Raw genomic sequence first — 18,399 nt, forward strand, 5'->3', positions numbered from 1 at the left:
GTATAAGAAGAGGACATAAGTGGAAGCTGTAAACGCTGAAGAGGAAACATAGATAATACATGTATCCTGTACTGTTCTCACCAAGAGCAATTATACAGAGATTACGAACAACAGTTAAAATAGAACTCAGCAGGTACAACAATGCCAGTCGTCACTGCTAGGGAAACACTCCCATCATCACTGTAACACAACCATCGCCAGTGAACCTAGAGTAGAACTTAGAGCCATCACTGCTCTTTATGTACCCTAAGAAATTGCAAGAATCTCAACACGGCCTTAGACCAACTGCTGTAGTTACCTGGTGACCTGCTCTGAGCTTGCTGCGGGAAGCACTGCAGATCCCGTTGCTCTTACAGTCAAAAGTCACGTTGGTGTCCTCGGTGCGGCACTCCTGCAGAAGGAGACCGTCTGCTTTACCAATCTCCAGCGTTGGCTCGAAGGCTGTGTTGGTCTCCACCTTCAGCGACGCCCTCACCTCTACTGTCTCCATCCCCACCAGGAAGGGAACTCTGGAAAACCCAATGGAAGGTGTGAGGGAGTGACATGGGTGATGGAGAAGAGGGATGGACACAGGGAGATGATAGTCACAGGGAGATGAGGGAATAGACTGAACTACCCCATGCCTGGTGTGCTCTACATTAAACACATTAAATTGATACCTAAACGACTCTATTATATAATTTACACTAAATTCCCATTAATCACTAATGATATCCCAACCACTCACTAGCCTATGAAAGCATTTACTAACAATGCGCTCATTTACCAATCTGAGGTAATACAATCACGCCACTTCATATTAAAGTAGCAATTGATCAATGTCTAGATTAAAACTTATTCCCTGCCATTACCCCATGCCCAGTCCTTGAAACCCATGTCCAGTCCTTGAGATGCAAGTCCTGAACTCATTTCTTTGAGTGCCATTAGAGTGCCTCCTGCGCGTCATGATAATTATTTTCAGAATGTTGATGGAGATCTAATTAGAAGATAAAAGAGAGTGAGCATGGCTAGAGTTTCACCTCAGTGTTCCGTTGTACTGACTTGGACCCGAGATGAAAACTGAAGACTATAGTCAAGCTAAGAAGACTACCCTCCTACTTGAAGATTATAGTCAAGCTAAGAAGACTACCCTCCTACTTGAAGATTATAGTCAAGCTAAGAAAACTACCCTCCTACTTGAAGATTATAGTCAAGCTAAGAAGACTACCCTCCTACTTGAAGATTATAGTCAAGCTAAGAAGACTACCCTCCTACTTGAAGATTATAGTCAAGCTAAGAAGACTACCCTCCTACTTGAAGATTATAGTCAAGCTAAGAAGACTACCCTCCTACTTGAAGATTATAGTCAAGCTAAGAAGACTACCCTCCTACTTGAAGATTATAGTCAAGCTAAGAAGACTACCCTCCTACTTGAAGACTATAGTCTAGCTAAGAAGACTACCCTCCTACTTGAAGATTATAGTCAAGCTAAGAAGACTACCCTCCTACTTGAAGATTATAGTCAAGCTAAGAAGACTACCCTCCTACTTGAAGATTATAGTCAAGCTAAGAAGACTACCCTCCTACTTGAAGATTATAGTCAAGCTAAGAAGACTACCCTCCTACTTGAAGATTATAGTCAAGCTAAGAAGACTACCCTCCTACTTGAAGATTATAGTCAAGCTAAGAAGACTACCCTCCTACTTGAAGACTATAGTCTAGCTAAGAAGACTACCCTCCTACTTGAAGATTATAGTCAAGCTAAGAAGACTACCCTCCTACTTGAAGACTATAGTCTAGCTAAGAAGACTACCCTCCTACTTGAAGACTATAGTCAAGCTAAGAAGACTACCCTCCTACTTGAAGATTATAGTCAAGCTAAGAAGACTACCCTCCTACTTGAAGACTATAGTCTAACTAAGAAGACTACCCTCCTACTTGAAGATTATAGTCAAGCTAAGAAGACTACCCTCCTACTTGAAGACTATAGTCAAGCTAAGAAGACTACCCTCCTACTTGAAGACTATAGTCAAGCTAAGAAGACTACCCTCCTACTTGAAGATTATAGTCAAGCTAAGAAGACTACCCTCCTACTTGAAGACTATAGTCAAGCTAAGAAGACTACCCTCCTACTTGAAGACTATAGTCAAGCTAAGAAGACTACCCTCCTACTTGAAGATTATAGTCAAGCTAAGAAGACTACCCTCCTACTTGAAGACTATAGTCAAGCTAAGAAGACTACCCTCCTACTTGAAGATTATAGTCAAGCTAAGAAGACTACCCTCCTACTTGAAGACAATAGTCAAGCTAAGAAGACTACCCTCTTACTTGAAGATTATAGTCAAGCTAAGAAGACTACCCTCCTACTTGAAGACAATAGTCAAGCTAAGAAGACTACCCTCTTACTTGAAGACTATAGTCAAGCTAAGAAGACTACCCTCCTACTTGAAGACTATAGTCAAGCTAAGAAGACTACCCTCTTACTTGAAGATTATAGTCAAGCTAAGAAGACTACCCTCCTACTTGAAGACTATAGTCAAGCTAAGAAGACTACCCTCTTACTTGAAGATTATAGTCAAGCTAAGAAGACTACCCTCCTACTTGAAGACTATAGTCAAGCTAAGAAGACTACCCTCTTACTTGAAGACTATAGTCAAGCTAAGAAGACTACCCTCCTACTTGAAGACTATAGTCAAGCTAAGAAGACTACCCTCTTACTTGAAGACTATAGTCAAGCTAAGAAGACTACCCTCCTACTTGAAGACTATAGTCAAGCTAAGAAGACTACCCTCTTACTTGAAGACTATAGTCAAGCTAAGAAGACTACCCTCCTACTTGAAGACTATAGTCAAGCTAAGAAGACTACCCTCCTACTTGAAGACTATAGTCAAGCTAAGTGTCTAGTGCATGTTTCTGATTAATTATTTTTTTATTAAGACTGTTACCTCCCTTTCGCTGCTCTCTCTTTCCACTTTTATTGTTTAAATAATTGATCACTCCTACTTCTTACTGTTCATTCCTTTTTTTCCTTCATACATCTTCTTTCTAATCATTTTTCCCTTCTCTCCTTCCTTACCTTACTTATATTCATTGCCAGAGTCCAGAGTAGTAACTCTACTCGTTGTATTGTCATCCTATAACTCCTGATAGTTACCAAACTCTTCCCTCCTCTCTTCTTTTTCTTCTTCTCTCTCTTCTCCCTTTCCTTCCCGTCACTCTTCCCATCTTCCTCCCTCTTCTTCTTATTTACCCCTTTTCCTTCCCGCTTCCTCCACCCTCTTCCTTCGGACTCTACCTCACCTTCTCCGTTCTCCCCTTTTCTCTTCCCTATTTTTCTCTCTCCCTTATCTCCCCCTTTTTCCATCCCTCCTTTCCGTCAGTGCCCCATCTTACGTGTCGTTGTCCAGGCTGAGCTTGACGTCGGTGGTGGCGACGCAGGAGCTGGTATCGTTGCCGCAGGAGAGCCTGACGGAGGTGTTGTCGGTCTTCTCCGGATCCTCCACCACTGGCAGCAGCTCGCCGGACTCCCGCTGGTGGACCTGGATCAGGCGCACCTGCACGTTTGCGACCGAGGTGGCCACGGCGTCGTCCTCGGAGGCCAGGTCCTGCGGGAGGCGAGTCAGTTAAGAGAGACCTGGTGGGAGGGAATTGTCAAGGGAAAGCACCTAGCCATTACGACTATATAGCAATGGGAGGGGGATCAGGATAAGGATTTGGGATAGGACGGGGGGGGGGGGGGAGGAATGGTGCCCAATCACTTGGACGGTCGGGGATTGAACGCCGACCTGCATGAAGCGAGACTTTTTTCACCGAGATGAAAAAAAAGTTGTCAGTGTGTGTTTTGTGCCTGACTGTAGGAGTGAGAGAAAGGGGGCTGGAAAAACCCCTAGATCACTGTATAAAGCCTGAGGGAGGAAGAGCCCTAGATCACTGTATAAAGCCTGAGGGGAGGAAGAGCCCTAGATCACTGTATAAAGTCTAAGGGGGGAAGAGCCCTAGATCACTGTATAAAGTCTAAGGGGGGAAGAGCCCTAGATCACTGTATAAAGCCTAAGGGGGGAAGAGCCCTAGATCCCTGTATAAAGCCTAAGGGGGGAAGAGCCCTAGATCACTGTATAAAGCCTAAGGGGGGAAGAGCCCTAGATCACTGTATAAAGCCTAAGGGGGGAAGAGCCCTAGATCACTGTATAAAGCCTAAGGGGGGAAGAGCCCTAGATCATTGTATAAAGCCTAAGGGAGGAAGAGCCGTAGATCACTGTATAAAGCCTAAGGGGGGAAGAGCCCTAGATCACTGTATAAAGCCTAAGGGGGGAAGAGCCCTAGATCATTGTATAAAGCCTAAGGGAGGAAGAGCCCTAGATAACTGTATAAAGCCTAAGGGAGGAAGAGCCGTAGATCACTGTATAAAGTCTAAGGGGGGAAGAGCCCTAGATCACTGTATAAAGCCTAAGGGAGGAAGAGCCCTAGATAACTGTATAAAGCCTAAGGGAGGAAGAGCCCTAGATAACTGTATAAAGCCTAAGGGAGGAAGAGCCCTAGATCATTGTATAAAGCCTAAGGGAGGAAGAGCCGTAGATCATTGTATAAAGCCTGAGGGGAGGAAGAGCCCTAGATCACTGTATAAAGCCTAAGGGAGGAATTTTTTTTTTTATTAATACATGAGGTACATCTGCATTAGTGCAGCTGCCCTAGACTATATGAAGTGGAGTACAGTGTGTCAAAAAAGCTAACTACGTGATGCTATAAAATCCCCATCACACAGGATGGTTAATCATACAGAGGCATGTGATAGTCAGTCTGCACTGGCAGACTCCGGAAGCATTTTGAGGATATCATCAACACAAGATTGAATAAGGTAGCAGTGGTAATAAAAGTCCCCATCTCGCAGGATGGTTAGTCATACAGGGCCATATGTTCAGTAGCCTGCACTGGCAAATTTTAGGTACACTGTGAGGATATCTTCAAGAATACGAGAGTGAATAATGTAATTGCAAAGCTCCAAGTACCTCATGCCAACTGGTCAGAAAGGTCTAATAACTGGGCATTCAGTGATGTAGTGCGGGAGATTGTGCCGTAGTTCCTGCTCACAGAGTTTGCAACTGGAGTGCTCAGGATTGGGAGATCCGTCACCTGCAGCCACCTGCCACAGGTAACGGTAACCCAACCTGATCCTGGCAACCACTGTGTCGCACAGTCTAGTGGACGTTTTGTGCTGCCCATAGATATAGGGTTCAGATCTGAACAAATCATAGCTTTTTATACTAGTACTTTCAGGTCGTTGGGAAGGGAGGAAGAGCCCTAGATCACTGTATAAAGCCTAAGAGAGGAAGAGCCCTAGATCACTGTATAAAGCCTAAGGGAGGAAGAGCCCTAGATCACTGTATAAAGCCTAAGGGAGGAAGAGCCCTAGATCACTGTATAAAGGTATAAAGCCTAAGGGGGGAAGAGCCCTAGATCACTGTATAAAGCCTAAGGGGGGAAGAGCCCTAGATCACTGTATAAAGCCTAAGGGGGGAAGAGCCCTAGATCACTGTATAAAGCCTAAGGGGGGAAGAGCCCTAGATCACTGTATAAAGCCTAAGGGAGGAAGAGCCCTAGATCACTGTATAAAGCCTAAGGGGGGGAAGAGCCCCTAGATCACTGTATAAAGCCTAAGGGAGGAAGAGCCCTAGATCACTGTATAAAGCCTAAGGGGGGGGAAGAGCCCTAGATCACTGTATAAAGCCTGTGGGAGGAAGAACCATAGATCATTGTATAAAGACTGAGGGGGGAAGAGCCCTAGATCACTGTATAAAGCCTAAGGGAGGAAGAGCCCTAGATCACTGTATAAAGCCTGAACTATTATTCTTTGAGTTTTGTTTCTTAAGAAATTAATGATCCATAAAGTACTTTGCCAGTAATTCCTGTTGTGTGCAATATCGTGGTCACATTTGTCGAAATATGTCGTGTTTTGCTTGCCTTCAGTGACACCTAAATTTCAACTTGATTACTTGTTTAATACCAGTGAAACTTTTTTGACAAAAATTGGAATGGTAAAATCTCCTACTAGTAAAGGTTTTGGCAGTATATCTATATAAATAAACATGGAAATGTTCGTTTGTGCATAACCGCTAATCTCCGAAAGTTCTTCACCGATTGCTTTGAAATTTTCTTACAACGTTCCATTCGCATCCGAGCAGACTTTTATATACATACTATATAGATGTGACGTCTGTGATGGTTAAAAAAAACATGCTTTTTCTGAAAAACTGGGTTTTTCCAAGTGATTTTCATGTGAGGGAAATCTTCGAAATCTCTTTACCGATTGCTTTCAAATTTTGACACTACGTTGCATTCGAATAGGCGCGTCTTTTTATATACCTACTATATAACTGCCACCCCTGTGACAGGTAAAAACATGCGTTTTTAAAAACCAGCGCCATCTGTTGCACATAATAGCAACATGCACGCTATACTAAATATGTCACGAATTCAGGAGTCAGGAGGACTGACACTGGAAAAACCTATTCAATAACCACTGAAGCTCACCTTAATTCTTTCCTCAGTGACTGTGGGATGTCTGCTGTATAGCCTGAATTCAAATTATAATCTCATTTAACTACCTTTGTGTACTCTAGCTCTGCCTTTCCTTTCAAAAGGTTTTAACTTTAGTTAAAAAAAAAAATAATAATATTGTCATCTTTATTATTGTCTTTTTTCTTTTTACTCCCATGTTCCATAGTACACTGGCTTTGCCTGTGTCCTCTAGTATTAACTTCATTATCCAGTGTTCCTGAGTGTATCTCTATTTAAACTACCTCAGTTTGTTTTAGTGTAACTTTAGTATTCAACTATAGTGTACTTATAATAGTATAGTAAGCAAGCTTTTCATCTTATAGATTTCATAATTGCTTTTTGACTTTTTTGGTCATCTATTGTTATTAATTATTCTAGTTCATTTTTTACATTCCTAGTTCCCATTAAGTTTTTTTTTTTTTTTTTTTTTTACTTAAAATTACCATTAAGTTTATATTACTTTAGAATTTTTATTCTATTTTTTTTCTTTGTTTTCTATTTTGTAATTTGCCATTCTTGCCTTGTTTTCCTGCAAACAGCCTTTTTATGCAGACAAGTATAGACCCAGAACTAAACCTCTTATCCACTATCTATGACAATCATCACTTCACTGATCAAAATTGCAGATATTTTACAGCACATGATGTAAACAATGTATTAACAGATAATCACAATATCTATGTAATCAACTTGAACGTTAGATCCCTAGGTAAACACTTCGATGATGTTAGTGCCTTGATTGAAACTATTGACAACAAATTCTCTTTTATTATACTTACTGAAACGTGGTTGAAAGAGGATACTACTCAACTCTTTAACATGCCTAACTACTCGGCAATTCACAACTGTCGTCAAATTCAGAGAGGTGGTGGCACTGCTCTTTACTACCACCAAGAACTAACATGCTTAAAAATAATTAGAACTAAAGACTGCTGTGGGGAGTATATCTTCGCCACTTTCAGAGTCAAGGGTGCCGAGTCTGTCCTGTCTGTGGGTGCAGTCTATAGAATTCCTTACACTGATGTGTCTGAATTCAATTCAAACCTTAGAAATCTAATACTAGATAACAGACCGAACAAAAACCATCTAATTATCGCAGGGGACTTTAATATTGACCTCTGCGAGCCTGAACACCCTACTGCTGTTAGCTTCCTCAACTGTATGAATTCCTGCTTCCTCATACTCTCAATCACTAGACCAACTAGAATCACTGATAGTACTGCTACGACTCTAGATCACATCTGGACCAACATAACCTCTCCGCTTACTTCAGGTATAATCACCGATAGCACTACAGACCATTACCCCACATTTCTCTTAACTAATATTATCAAACCACCTCTTGAGTCAAGGGAGTTAAGCTTTAGGCTGCACAATGAAACTGCTATAAACAATTTTATAACTGCTGCTGATAATGTCAACTGGGAGTCCGAGTTAGGTAACATAGGGGACATCAACCTAGCAGTGCAATCTTTTCTTCAAAAAACTCTTAGCCTTTATAACACCCACTGTCCTATGCTTACAAAACAAGTCACAAACAAAAGGCTTAACAATCCTTGGTTTACAAAGGGAATACTTAAATCCATTAACAAAAAACACGACCTTGAGAAGAAGTATAGGTTAGGAACCGTCTCCAAAAAATTCTCAAAGAATTGCTCGTTATTGCTATCTAAAATAATTAGACGAGCCAAAACTAAATACTATGAAGATAAATTTACCCAAATAAAGAGCAACATTAAACAAACTTGGAGCACAATTTCACAAATATTGGGATCAAAGAAGTCTTTAAATAACAAACCAACACTCCTGTCCAATAACGTTGGTCAGCTTTCAGCCTCTGATTCTGCTATTGAGTTCAATAGGTTCTTCTCTTCCATTGGGTCATCCCTTGCAAATGATATTCCATCTTCCAGTACTGATGTTAATGACTATCTTACAGGTAACTATCCACAGTCTCTGTACCTAAAGCCTACTAATTCCACTGATGTCAATGAGATAATCCTTTCCCTTAAAATCAAGTCTAGTGCCCTCGAGGAGATACCAACTTTAATTTACAAAAAAGCCTCCAGATCTTTAGCCCCTGCTATTGCATTGCTCTTCAACAAGTCACTTGAACTCCAAACCTTTCCAGACATTCTAAAAAAAGCAAGAGTAACTCCTGTCCACAAATGTGGTGATCTCACTGATGTTAACAACTACAGACCTATATCAATCCTGCCTAACTTGTCAAAAATATTTGAAAAACTAATCTACAAGCAGCTTTACTCTTTTCTAGCCAAACACAATATACTTAGCTCTTGTCAATATGGCTTCAGACCCAAAAAAAGCACTAACGATGCACTTATTAGTATGATTAACTTGATTTACGCAGCTCTTGATAAAAAGGAGTTCCCTGTTGGGTTATTTGTGGACCTGCGTAAGGCTTTTGACACTGTCAACCACCAAAACCTTCTTCTTAAATTACATCATTATGGAGTCAGAGGACACTCCCTGCAATACCTCAAATCTTACCTTACTGACAGGCTCCAGTATGTTTCTGTGAATAATACAATTTCTCCCACCCTACCCATCAACATTGGTGTTCCTTAGGGCAGCATACTTGGCTCTCTCCTCTTTCTCATCTACATTAATGACCTTCCAAATGCCTTCCAACACCTCGAACCAATTCTATTTGCTGACGACACAACCTTCATTTACTCCAGTCCTGACCCCCTTGCTCTAAATGCCACAGTAAATACTGAGCTAAAGAAAGTCTTTATGAAATGCTCTTCAAATCAAGGGACCCAGAATGTGGAATGACCTTCCCAACCATGTTAAAGACTGTACCTCTCTCAACCAGTTTAAGATAAAAACGAAGCTATACCTAATAAATTCCCTGTAACCTACCTTACCCCTCTGTTGTCAACCCATATCTGTTTTTTTTTCAAAACAACGCTGTTTGAATGTAATTGTCTGTAATAATTTGTAATTGTATTTGTGCTGCTTTTTCAGCCATGTTCCCATCTCTTTTACCTCTATTTTTATTTGTTCTCAACACATTTTATTCTTTATACCCATTAGTAGTAAGCTTTAGTCATTATTGTTTTCCCTGCCCGTAACGCTTTGCGTAATAGTGGCTTTAGGCATTGTATGTACTAGCTCTATCTATTAATCCAACAAACTTTGTAAAATCTCTTGTATGTATGTACCTTACCTAAATAAACATTTATTTATTTATTTATTTAATTACATTTCAATGTTTCCGATTGCATTGATAAATTTTATTTTCATAGATTTCGATTTATTTTATGGTTTATTGAATTATTTTGTGTGACATTGTGGTGGAATTGAGCTGTGCTGTTTACCATATCGTTCATTTCGTAAGTATAAGTATAGATGCCACACCTGTGACAGGTAAAACTATGCTTTTCTTGAAAAACAGTGCCATCTGTTGCATGTAAGAGCAACACACATGCTATACTAATTATGTTACAATTCCATTTCAATGTTTCCAATTGCATTGATAAATTGAATTTTCATAGATTTTGATTTATTTTCATTTTGATTTAATTTTTCTGTGTGAACTGCATTGGAATTGAGCTGTGTTGTTTACCATACCAGTCATTTCGTGAGTATAGTTTATTTTTTCATATTTTCATTTCATTTTTTAACTGTTTTTTCTTATATTTCAGTGATGGGAACATCAGATCACATGATGTTCCCAATTTTCTGATGGGAACATCAGACCATTTGGAAAGGCACCAGACGAGGAAGTGGGGAACGATGGGGATGACGAGGGGACGGAAGTGAGAGACGGTGGGGAGGACTGGGGGACAAGAGAGTGGTAATGGTGGGGAAGGACGAGGGGACAGTGGAGTGGGGAATGGTGGGGAGGACTGGGGGACTGGGAAGGTTGCTGTGGCCGGGTACTGCTAATCATAAATAGATAACCAAAAATCAACAAAAAGGCAAAATTTTCAAAACTCAAAATTTATTACAAATTCTAACCGATTCTATTTTCATTGCACTAAATTGATCCCAATACTGTGAAACATGACCCCAACACTGTGAATCATGACCCAACACTGAAACATGACCCAACACTGTAAATCATGACCCCAACACTGAAATGTGATCCCAACACTGTGAAACATGACCCCAACACTGTGAAACATGATCCAACACTGTTAAACATGACCCCAACACTGTGAAACATGACCCCAACACTGTGAAACATGATCCAACACTTTGAAACATGACCCCAACACTGAAACATGACCCCAACACTGTGAAACATGACCCCAACACTGAAAAACATGACCCCAACACTGAAACATGACCCCAACACTGTGAAACATGACCCAACACTGTGAAACATGACCCCAACACTGAAACATGACCCCAACACTGTGAAACATGACCCTACACTGAAACATGACCCCAACACTGAAACATGACCCCAACACTGTGAAACATGACCCAACACTGTGAAACTTGACCACAACACTGAAATATGACCCCAACACTGTGAAACATGACCCGAACAGTGAAACATGACCCCAACACTGAAACATGACCCTAACACTGTGAAACATGACCCAACACTGTGAAACTTGACCACAACACTGAAATATGACCCCAACACTGTGAAACATGACCCAACACTGAAACATGACCCCAACACTGAAACATGACCCCAACACTGTGAAACATGACCCAACACTGTGAAACTTGACCACAACACTGAAATATGACCCCAACTCTGTAAACATGACCCAAACACTATGCAACATGACCCCCAACACTGTGCAACATGACCCCAACACTGTGCAACATGACCCTAACACTGCAACATGGCCCCAATACTGTGCAACTTGACTGTGGAACATGACCCCAACACTGTGAAACATGATCCAACACTGTGAAACATGACCCCTAACACTGTGAAACATGATCCCAACACTGTGAAACATGACCCCAACACTGTGAAACATGATCCAACACTGTGAAACATGACCCCAACACTGTGAAACATGATCCCAACACTGTGAAACATGACCCCAACACTGTGAAACATGATCCCAACACTGTGAAACATGATCCCAACACTGTGGAACATGATCCCAACACTGTGAAACATGATCCCAACACTGTCAAACATGACCCCAACACTGTGAAACATGACCCCAACACTGTGAAACATGACCCCAACACTGTGAAACATGATCCCAACACTGTGAAACATGATCCCAACACTGGTTACCTGGTTGATACCTGGTTGATGGGGTTCTGGGAGTTCTTCTACTCCCCAAGCCCGGCCCGAGGCCAGGCTCGACTTGTGAGAGTTTGGTCCACCAGGCTGTTGCTTGGAGCGGCCCGCAGGCCCACATACCCACCACAGCCCGGTTGGTCCGGCACTCCTTGGAGGAATAAATCTAGTTTCCTCTTGAAAATGTCCACGGTTGTTCCAGCAATATTTCTTATGCTTGCTGGGAGGACGTTGAACAACCGCGGACCTCTGATGTTTATACAGTGTTCTCTGATTGTGCCTATGGCACCTCTGCTCTTCATTGGTTCTATTCTACATTTTCTTCCATGTCGTTCACTCCAGTACGTTGTTATTTTACTGTGTAGATTTGGTACTTGGCCCTCCAGTATCTTCAAGGTGTATATTATTTGATATCTCTCTCGTCTTCTTTCTAGTGAGTACATTTGGAGGGCTTTGAGACGATCCCAATAATTTAGGTGCTTTATTGCGTCTATGCGTGCCGTATATGTTCTCTGTATTCCCTCTATTTCAGCAATCTCTCCTGCTTTGAAGGGGGAAGTGAGTACTGAGCAGTACTCAAGACGGGACAGCACAAGTGCCTTGAAGAGTACAACCATTGTGATGGGATCCCTGGATTTGAAAGTTCTCGTAATCCATCCTATCATTTTTCTGGCTGTCGCAATATTTGCTTGGTTATGCTCCTTAAACGTTAGGTCGTCCGACATTATTATTCCCAAATCCTTTACATGCTGTTTGCATATGGTCTGTTACATGACCCCAACACTGTGAAACATGACCCCAACACTGTGAAACATGACCCCAAAACTATGCAACATGACCCAACACTGTGAAACATGACCCCAACACTGAAACATGACCCCAACACTGTGAAACATGACCCCAACACTGTGAAACATGACCCCAACACTGTGAAACATAACTCCAACACTATGCAACATGACCCCAACACTGTGAAACATGACCCCAACACTGTGAAACATGACCCCAATACTGTGAAACATGATCCCAACACTGTGAAACATGACCCCAACACTGTGAAACATGATCCAACACTGTGAAACATGACCCGAACACTGTGAAACATGATCCCAACACTGTGAAACATGACCCCAACACTGTAAAACATGATCCCAACACTGTGAAACATGATCCCAACACTGTGGAACATGATCCCAACACTGTGAAACATGATCCCAACACTGTCAAACATGACCCCAACACTGTGAAACATGACCCCAACACTGTGAAACATGACCCCAACACTGTGAAACATGATCCCAGCACTGTGAAACATGATCCCAACACTGGTTACCTGGTTGATACCTGGTTGATGGGGTTCTGGGAGTTCTTCTACTCCCCAAGCCCGGCCCGAGGCCAGGCTCGACTTGTGAGAGTTTGGTCCACCAGGCTGTTGCTTGGAGCGGCCCGCAGGCCCACATACCCACCACAGCCCGGTTGGTCCGGCACTCCTTGGAGGAATAAATCTAGTTTCCTCTTGAAAATGTCCACGGTTGTTCCAGCAATATTTCTTATGCTTGCTGGGAGGACGTTGAACAACCGCGGACCTCTGATGTTTATACAGTGTTCTCTGATTGTGCCTATGGCACCTCTGCTCTTCATTGGTTCTATTCTACATTTTCTTCCATGTCGTTCACTCCAGTACGTTGTTATTTTACTGTGTAGATTTGGTACTTGGCCCTCCAGTATCTTCAAGGTGTATATTATTTGATATCTCTCTCGTCTTCTTTCTAGTGAGTACATTTGGAGGGCTTTGAGACGATCCCAATAATTTAGGTGCTTTATTGCGTCTATGCGTGCCGTATATGTTCTCTGTATTCCCTCTATTTCAGCAATCTCTCCTGCTTTGAAGGGGGAAGTGAGTACTGAGCAGTACTCAAGACGGGACAGCACAAGTGCCTTGAAGAGTACAACCATTGTGATGGGATCCCTGGATTTGAAAGTTCTCGTAATCCATCCTATCATTTTTCTGGCTGTCGCAATATTTGCTTGGTTATGCTCCTTAAACGTTAGGTCGTCCGACATTATTATTCCCAAATCCTTTACATGCTGTTTGCATATGGTCTGTTACATGACCCCAACACTGTGAAACATGACCCCAACACTGTGAAACATGACCCCAAAACTATGCAACATGACCCAACACTGTGAAACATGACCCCAACACTGAAACATGACCCCAACACTGTGAAACATGACCCCAACACTGTGAAACATGACCCCAACACTGTGAAACATAACTCCAACACTATGCAACATGACCCCAACACTGTGAAACATGACCCCAACACTGTGAAACATGACCCCAATACTGTGAAACATAACTCCAACACTATGCAACATGACCCCAACACTGTGAAACATGACCCCAACACTGAAACATGACCCCAAGACTGTGAAACATGACCCCAACACTGTGAAACATGATCCCAACACTGTGGAACATGACCCCAACACTGTGAAACATGACCCCAACACTGTGAAACATGACCCCAACACTGTGAAACATGACCCCAACACTGTGAAACATGATCCCAACACTGTGGAACATGACCCCAACACTGTGAAACATGACCCCAACACTGTGAAACATGATCCCAACACTGTGGAACATGACCCCAACACTTTGAAACATGACCCCAACACTGTGAAACATGACCCCAACACTGTGAAACATGACCCCAACACTGTGAAACATGATCCCAACACTGTGAAACATGACCCCAACACTGTGAAATATGACCCCAACACTGTGAAACATGACCCCAACACTGTGAAACATGATCCCAACACTGTGAAACATGACCCCAACACTGTGAAACATGACCCCAACACTGTGAAACATGACCCCAACACTGTGAAACATAACTCCAACACTATGCAACATGACCCCAACACTGTGAAACATGACCCCAACACTGTGAAACATGACCCCAACACTGTGAAACATGACCCCAAAACTATGCAACATGACCCAACACTGTGAAACATGACCCCAACACTGAAACATGACCCCAACACTGTGAAACATGACCCCAACACTGTGAAACATGACCCCAACACTGAAACATGACCCAACACTGTGAAACATGACCCCAACACTATACAACATGACCCCAACACTGTGAAACATGACCCCAAAACTATGCAACATGACCCCAAGACTGTGCAACATGACTGTGGAACATGACCCCAACACTGTGCACTGTGAAACATGACCCCAAGACTGTGCACTGTGGAACATGACCCCAACACTGTGCACTGTGAAACATGACCCCAACACTGTGCACTGTGAAACATGACCCCAACACTGTGCACTGTGAAACATGACCCCAACACTGTGCACTGTGAAACATGACCCCAACACTGTGCACTGTGAAACATGACCCCAACACTGTGCACTGTGAAACATGACCCCAACACTGTGCACTGTGAAACATGACCCCAACACTGTGCACTGTTAAACATGACCCCAACACTGTGCACTGTGAAACATGACCCCAACACTGTGCACTGTGAAACATGACCCCAACACTGTGCACTGTGAAACATGACCCCAACACTGTGCACTGTGAAACATGACCCCAACACTGTGCACTGTGAAACATGACCCCAACACTGTGAAACATGACCCCAAGACTGTGCACTGTGAAACATGACCCCAACACTGTGAAACATGACCCCAAGACTGTGCACTGTGAAACATGACGCCACACACCCCATCAGCTTACGATGAAAACACAGGCGGATATTCAACAACAAAAACTTTCAGTCTGTTACCGACCTCCGCATAGACTTGGTACTCGTGTTGGTAAATCCTGTTCTTGAGGCGGATGGTCGTCTCAGCCACCTGGGTGACGAAGTCCTTGAAGAAAACCCGTTGCCTGGGTTGACCAGCGTCCAGTACCACTCTCACGGCCAGCTCTGGAGAACGCCACCACGGTGGTTAACACGAAGGCGATGTCAGGTTACAGGTCATAGAACAGTGGTAGGAATTGATGTTTGAAAGCACATATATAACATTGCGAAAAAAATGATAATGTGAGCTACAGGAACATTTAGTTTTAACACGGTCCCGAGAAATGGAGAATTCACAGGTTTAATGGGAAAATTTCAACCCGTCTTCATCAACAAAGGTAAAATGCTCGTTAATCCAGCCGCCAAACCACCGGTCTATAAATGAAAACGGTTTACACACATGACTTATAACTAACCCATCCTCAGACTAAGTCCATTACATCCAGCGGTCGACCCCAAAGACGCATTCATCAATTTTAACATGCTGTTCACTCAAAATAGGAATTTTCTCAAATAAAAATTAATATTATTCTATATTAGCACATTGTGCATATTTAGGCATAGCTTAGGTTTTTTTTTTTTTGAGATATATACAAGAGTTGTTACATTCTTGTACAGCCACTAGTACGCGTAGCGTTTCGGGCAAGTCCTTAATCCTATGGTCCCTGGAATACGATCCCCTGCCGCGAAGAATCGTTTTTTCATCCAAGTACACATTTTACTGTTGCGTTAAACAGAGGCTACAGTTAAGGAATTGCGCCCAGTAAATCCTCCCCGGCCAGGATACGAACCCATGACATAGCGCTCGCGGAACGCCAGGCGAGTGTCTTACCACTACACCACGGAGACTGCTGTTAGGTGTTAGGTTAGGTTAGGTTAGGTTAGGTTAGGTTAGGTTAGGTTAGGTTAGGTTAGGTTAGGTGTTTAGGTTCTGTTGGCGATTATATTTTTGTTTGTTTACTTGTTGGGTGGAGACATGGCGAAGGCTCTTACTTGGGATTGTAGAGAATACACTTCGATTCCTTCTCGATATCTTTATTGTGTGGATAACACAATATGACCAGTTCATCCGATGTCCTACCTTACTCTAGCCTGGCTATACACTGCTGCCCCTATTTGGGCAGGCACCCATGCGGATCTATGGGTAATGACGTCAGAGACCTAGTGCCTTGTGATTGGCTAGTACTCTAAAAGTCTACAATTTGAAGGCTGACATCGTTTGGAAATGCTACCAAGTCTACGTCCCTTGTCGACAAATCTCTGGCTAGCTAATGCATTGATTTAGAAGGACCTCGGTGGTTTAAAATTAATGCTTAATGTAAAAGATCGGATTACACATTAAATTACAGAACAGGTGTGCACTTATACTGATTATACTGACACCGCTTGGCATGAAGCATTTATAGCATTGTGGTCCAAAAAAAACCATCAGCGATGCACTTGTTCCGGAAGGGTTCAGACGTCATCAGTTGTGAGTCGTGTGTTAACTGTTTTTCATTCATAAACAGAGGGTTACCTAGTTGATGGGGTTCTGGGAGTTCTTCTACTCCCCAAGCCCGGCCCGAGGCCAGACTTGACTTGTGAGAGTTTGGTCCACCAGGCTGTTGCTTGGAGCGGCCCGCAGGCCCACATACCCACCACAGCCCGGTTGGTCCGGCACTCCTTGAAGGAAACAATCTAGTTTCCTCTTGAAGATGTCCACGGTTGTTCCTGTAATATTTCTGATGCTCGCTGGTAGGACGTTGAACAACCGTGCACCTCTGATGTTTATGCAGTGTTCTCTGATTGTGCCTATGGCACCCCTGCTCTTCACTGGTTCTATTCTGCATTTTCTTCCATGTCGTTCACTCCAGTACGTTGGTATTTTACTGTGCAGATTTGGGACCTGTCCCTCCAGTATTTTCCATGTGTATATTATTTGGTATCTCTCTCGTCTCCTTTCTAATGAGTACATTTGGAAATCTTTGAGACGATCCCAATAATTTAGGTGTTTTATCTCGTCTATGCGTGCCGTATATGTTCCCTGTATTCCCTCAATTTTAGCAATCTCTCCTGCTCTGAAGGGGAAAGTGAGTACTGAGGAGTACTCAAGACGGAACAACACAAGTGATTTGAAGAGTACAACCATTGTGATGGGATCTCTGGACTTGAAGGTTCTCGTAATCCATCCTATCATTTTTCTGACTGACGCAATACTTGCTTGGTTATGCTCCCTAAACGTTAGGTCGTCGGACATCATTACTCCCAAATCCTTGGCATGCTGTTTTCCTACTATGGGCAGATTCGATTGTGTTTTGTACCCTGTATTATGTTTAAGATCCTCATTTTTGCCGTATCTGAGTACCTGGAATTTATCACCGTTAAACATCATGTTATTTTCTTCTGCCCAATCGAAAACTTTGTTAATATCTGTTTGTAGTTTATCAATGTTTTCAGCAGAGGTAATTTTCATGCTGATTTTTGTATCATCTGCAAAGGATGACACGAAGCTGTGACTTGTGTTTTTGTCTATATCTGATATGAGAATAAGGAACAGCGGTAGTGAAAGGACTGTACCTTGAGGTACAGAGCTTTTAACTGAGCTTTTATCTGCGCTCGGACTCGATTTTACTTGATTGACTGTTACTCTTTGTGTTCTGTTCGACAGGAAATTGAGTATCCAGCTTCCTACTTTACCAGTTATACCCATTGACCTCATTTTGTGTGCAATCACTCCATGGTCACATTTGTCGAATGCCTTTGCAAAATCTGTGTATACGACATCTGCATTATGTTTTTCC

At 42.5% G+C, this 18,399-nt stretch overlaps 1 protein-coding gene across 3 annotated transcripts in view; it reads right to left on the minus strand.

Moving 5' to 3' along the window:
• LOC123746350 (integrin alpha-5) overlaps positions 1–18,399 on the minus strand; it is a 161,650-nt gene that overhangs the window by 54,517 nt on the left and 88,734 nt on the right. For all 3 annotated transcript variants that reach the window (XM_045727813.2, XM_069314766.1, XM_045727810.2), the window contains 3 exons: positions 15,606–15,745; positions 3,373–3,584; positions 299–509 (listed from right to left, as the gene is read on the minus strand). In XM_045727813.2, coding sequence (XP_045583769.1) covers positions 299–509; positions 3,373–3,584; positions 15,606–15,745 — 563 coding nt within the window. The remainder of the gene's footprint in view (positions 1–298; positions 510–3,372; positions 3,585–15,605; positions 15,746–18,399) is intronic.

This window comes from Procambarus clarkii, chromosome 80, assembly GCF_040958095.1.
Source record: "Procambarus clarkii isolate CNS0578487 chromosome 80, FALCON_Pclarkii_2.0, whole genome shotgun sequence".
Taxonomy (NCBI): domain Eukaryota; kingdom Metazoa; phylum Arthropoda; class Malacostraca; order Decapoda; family Cambaridae; genus Procambarus; species Procambarus clarkii.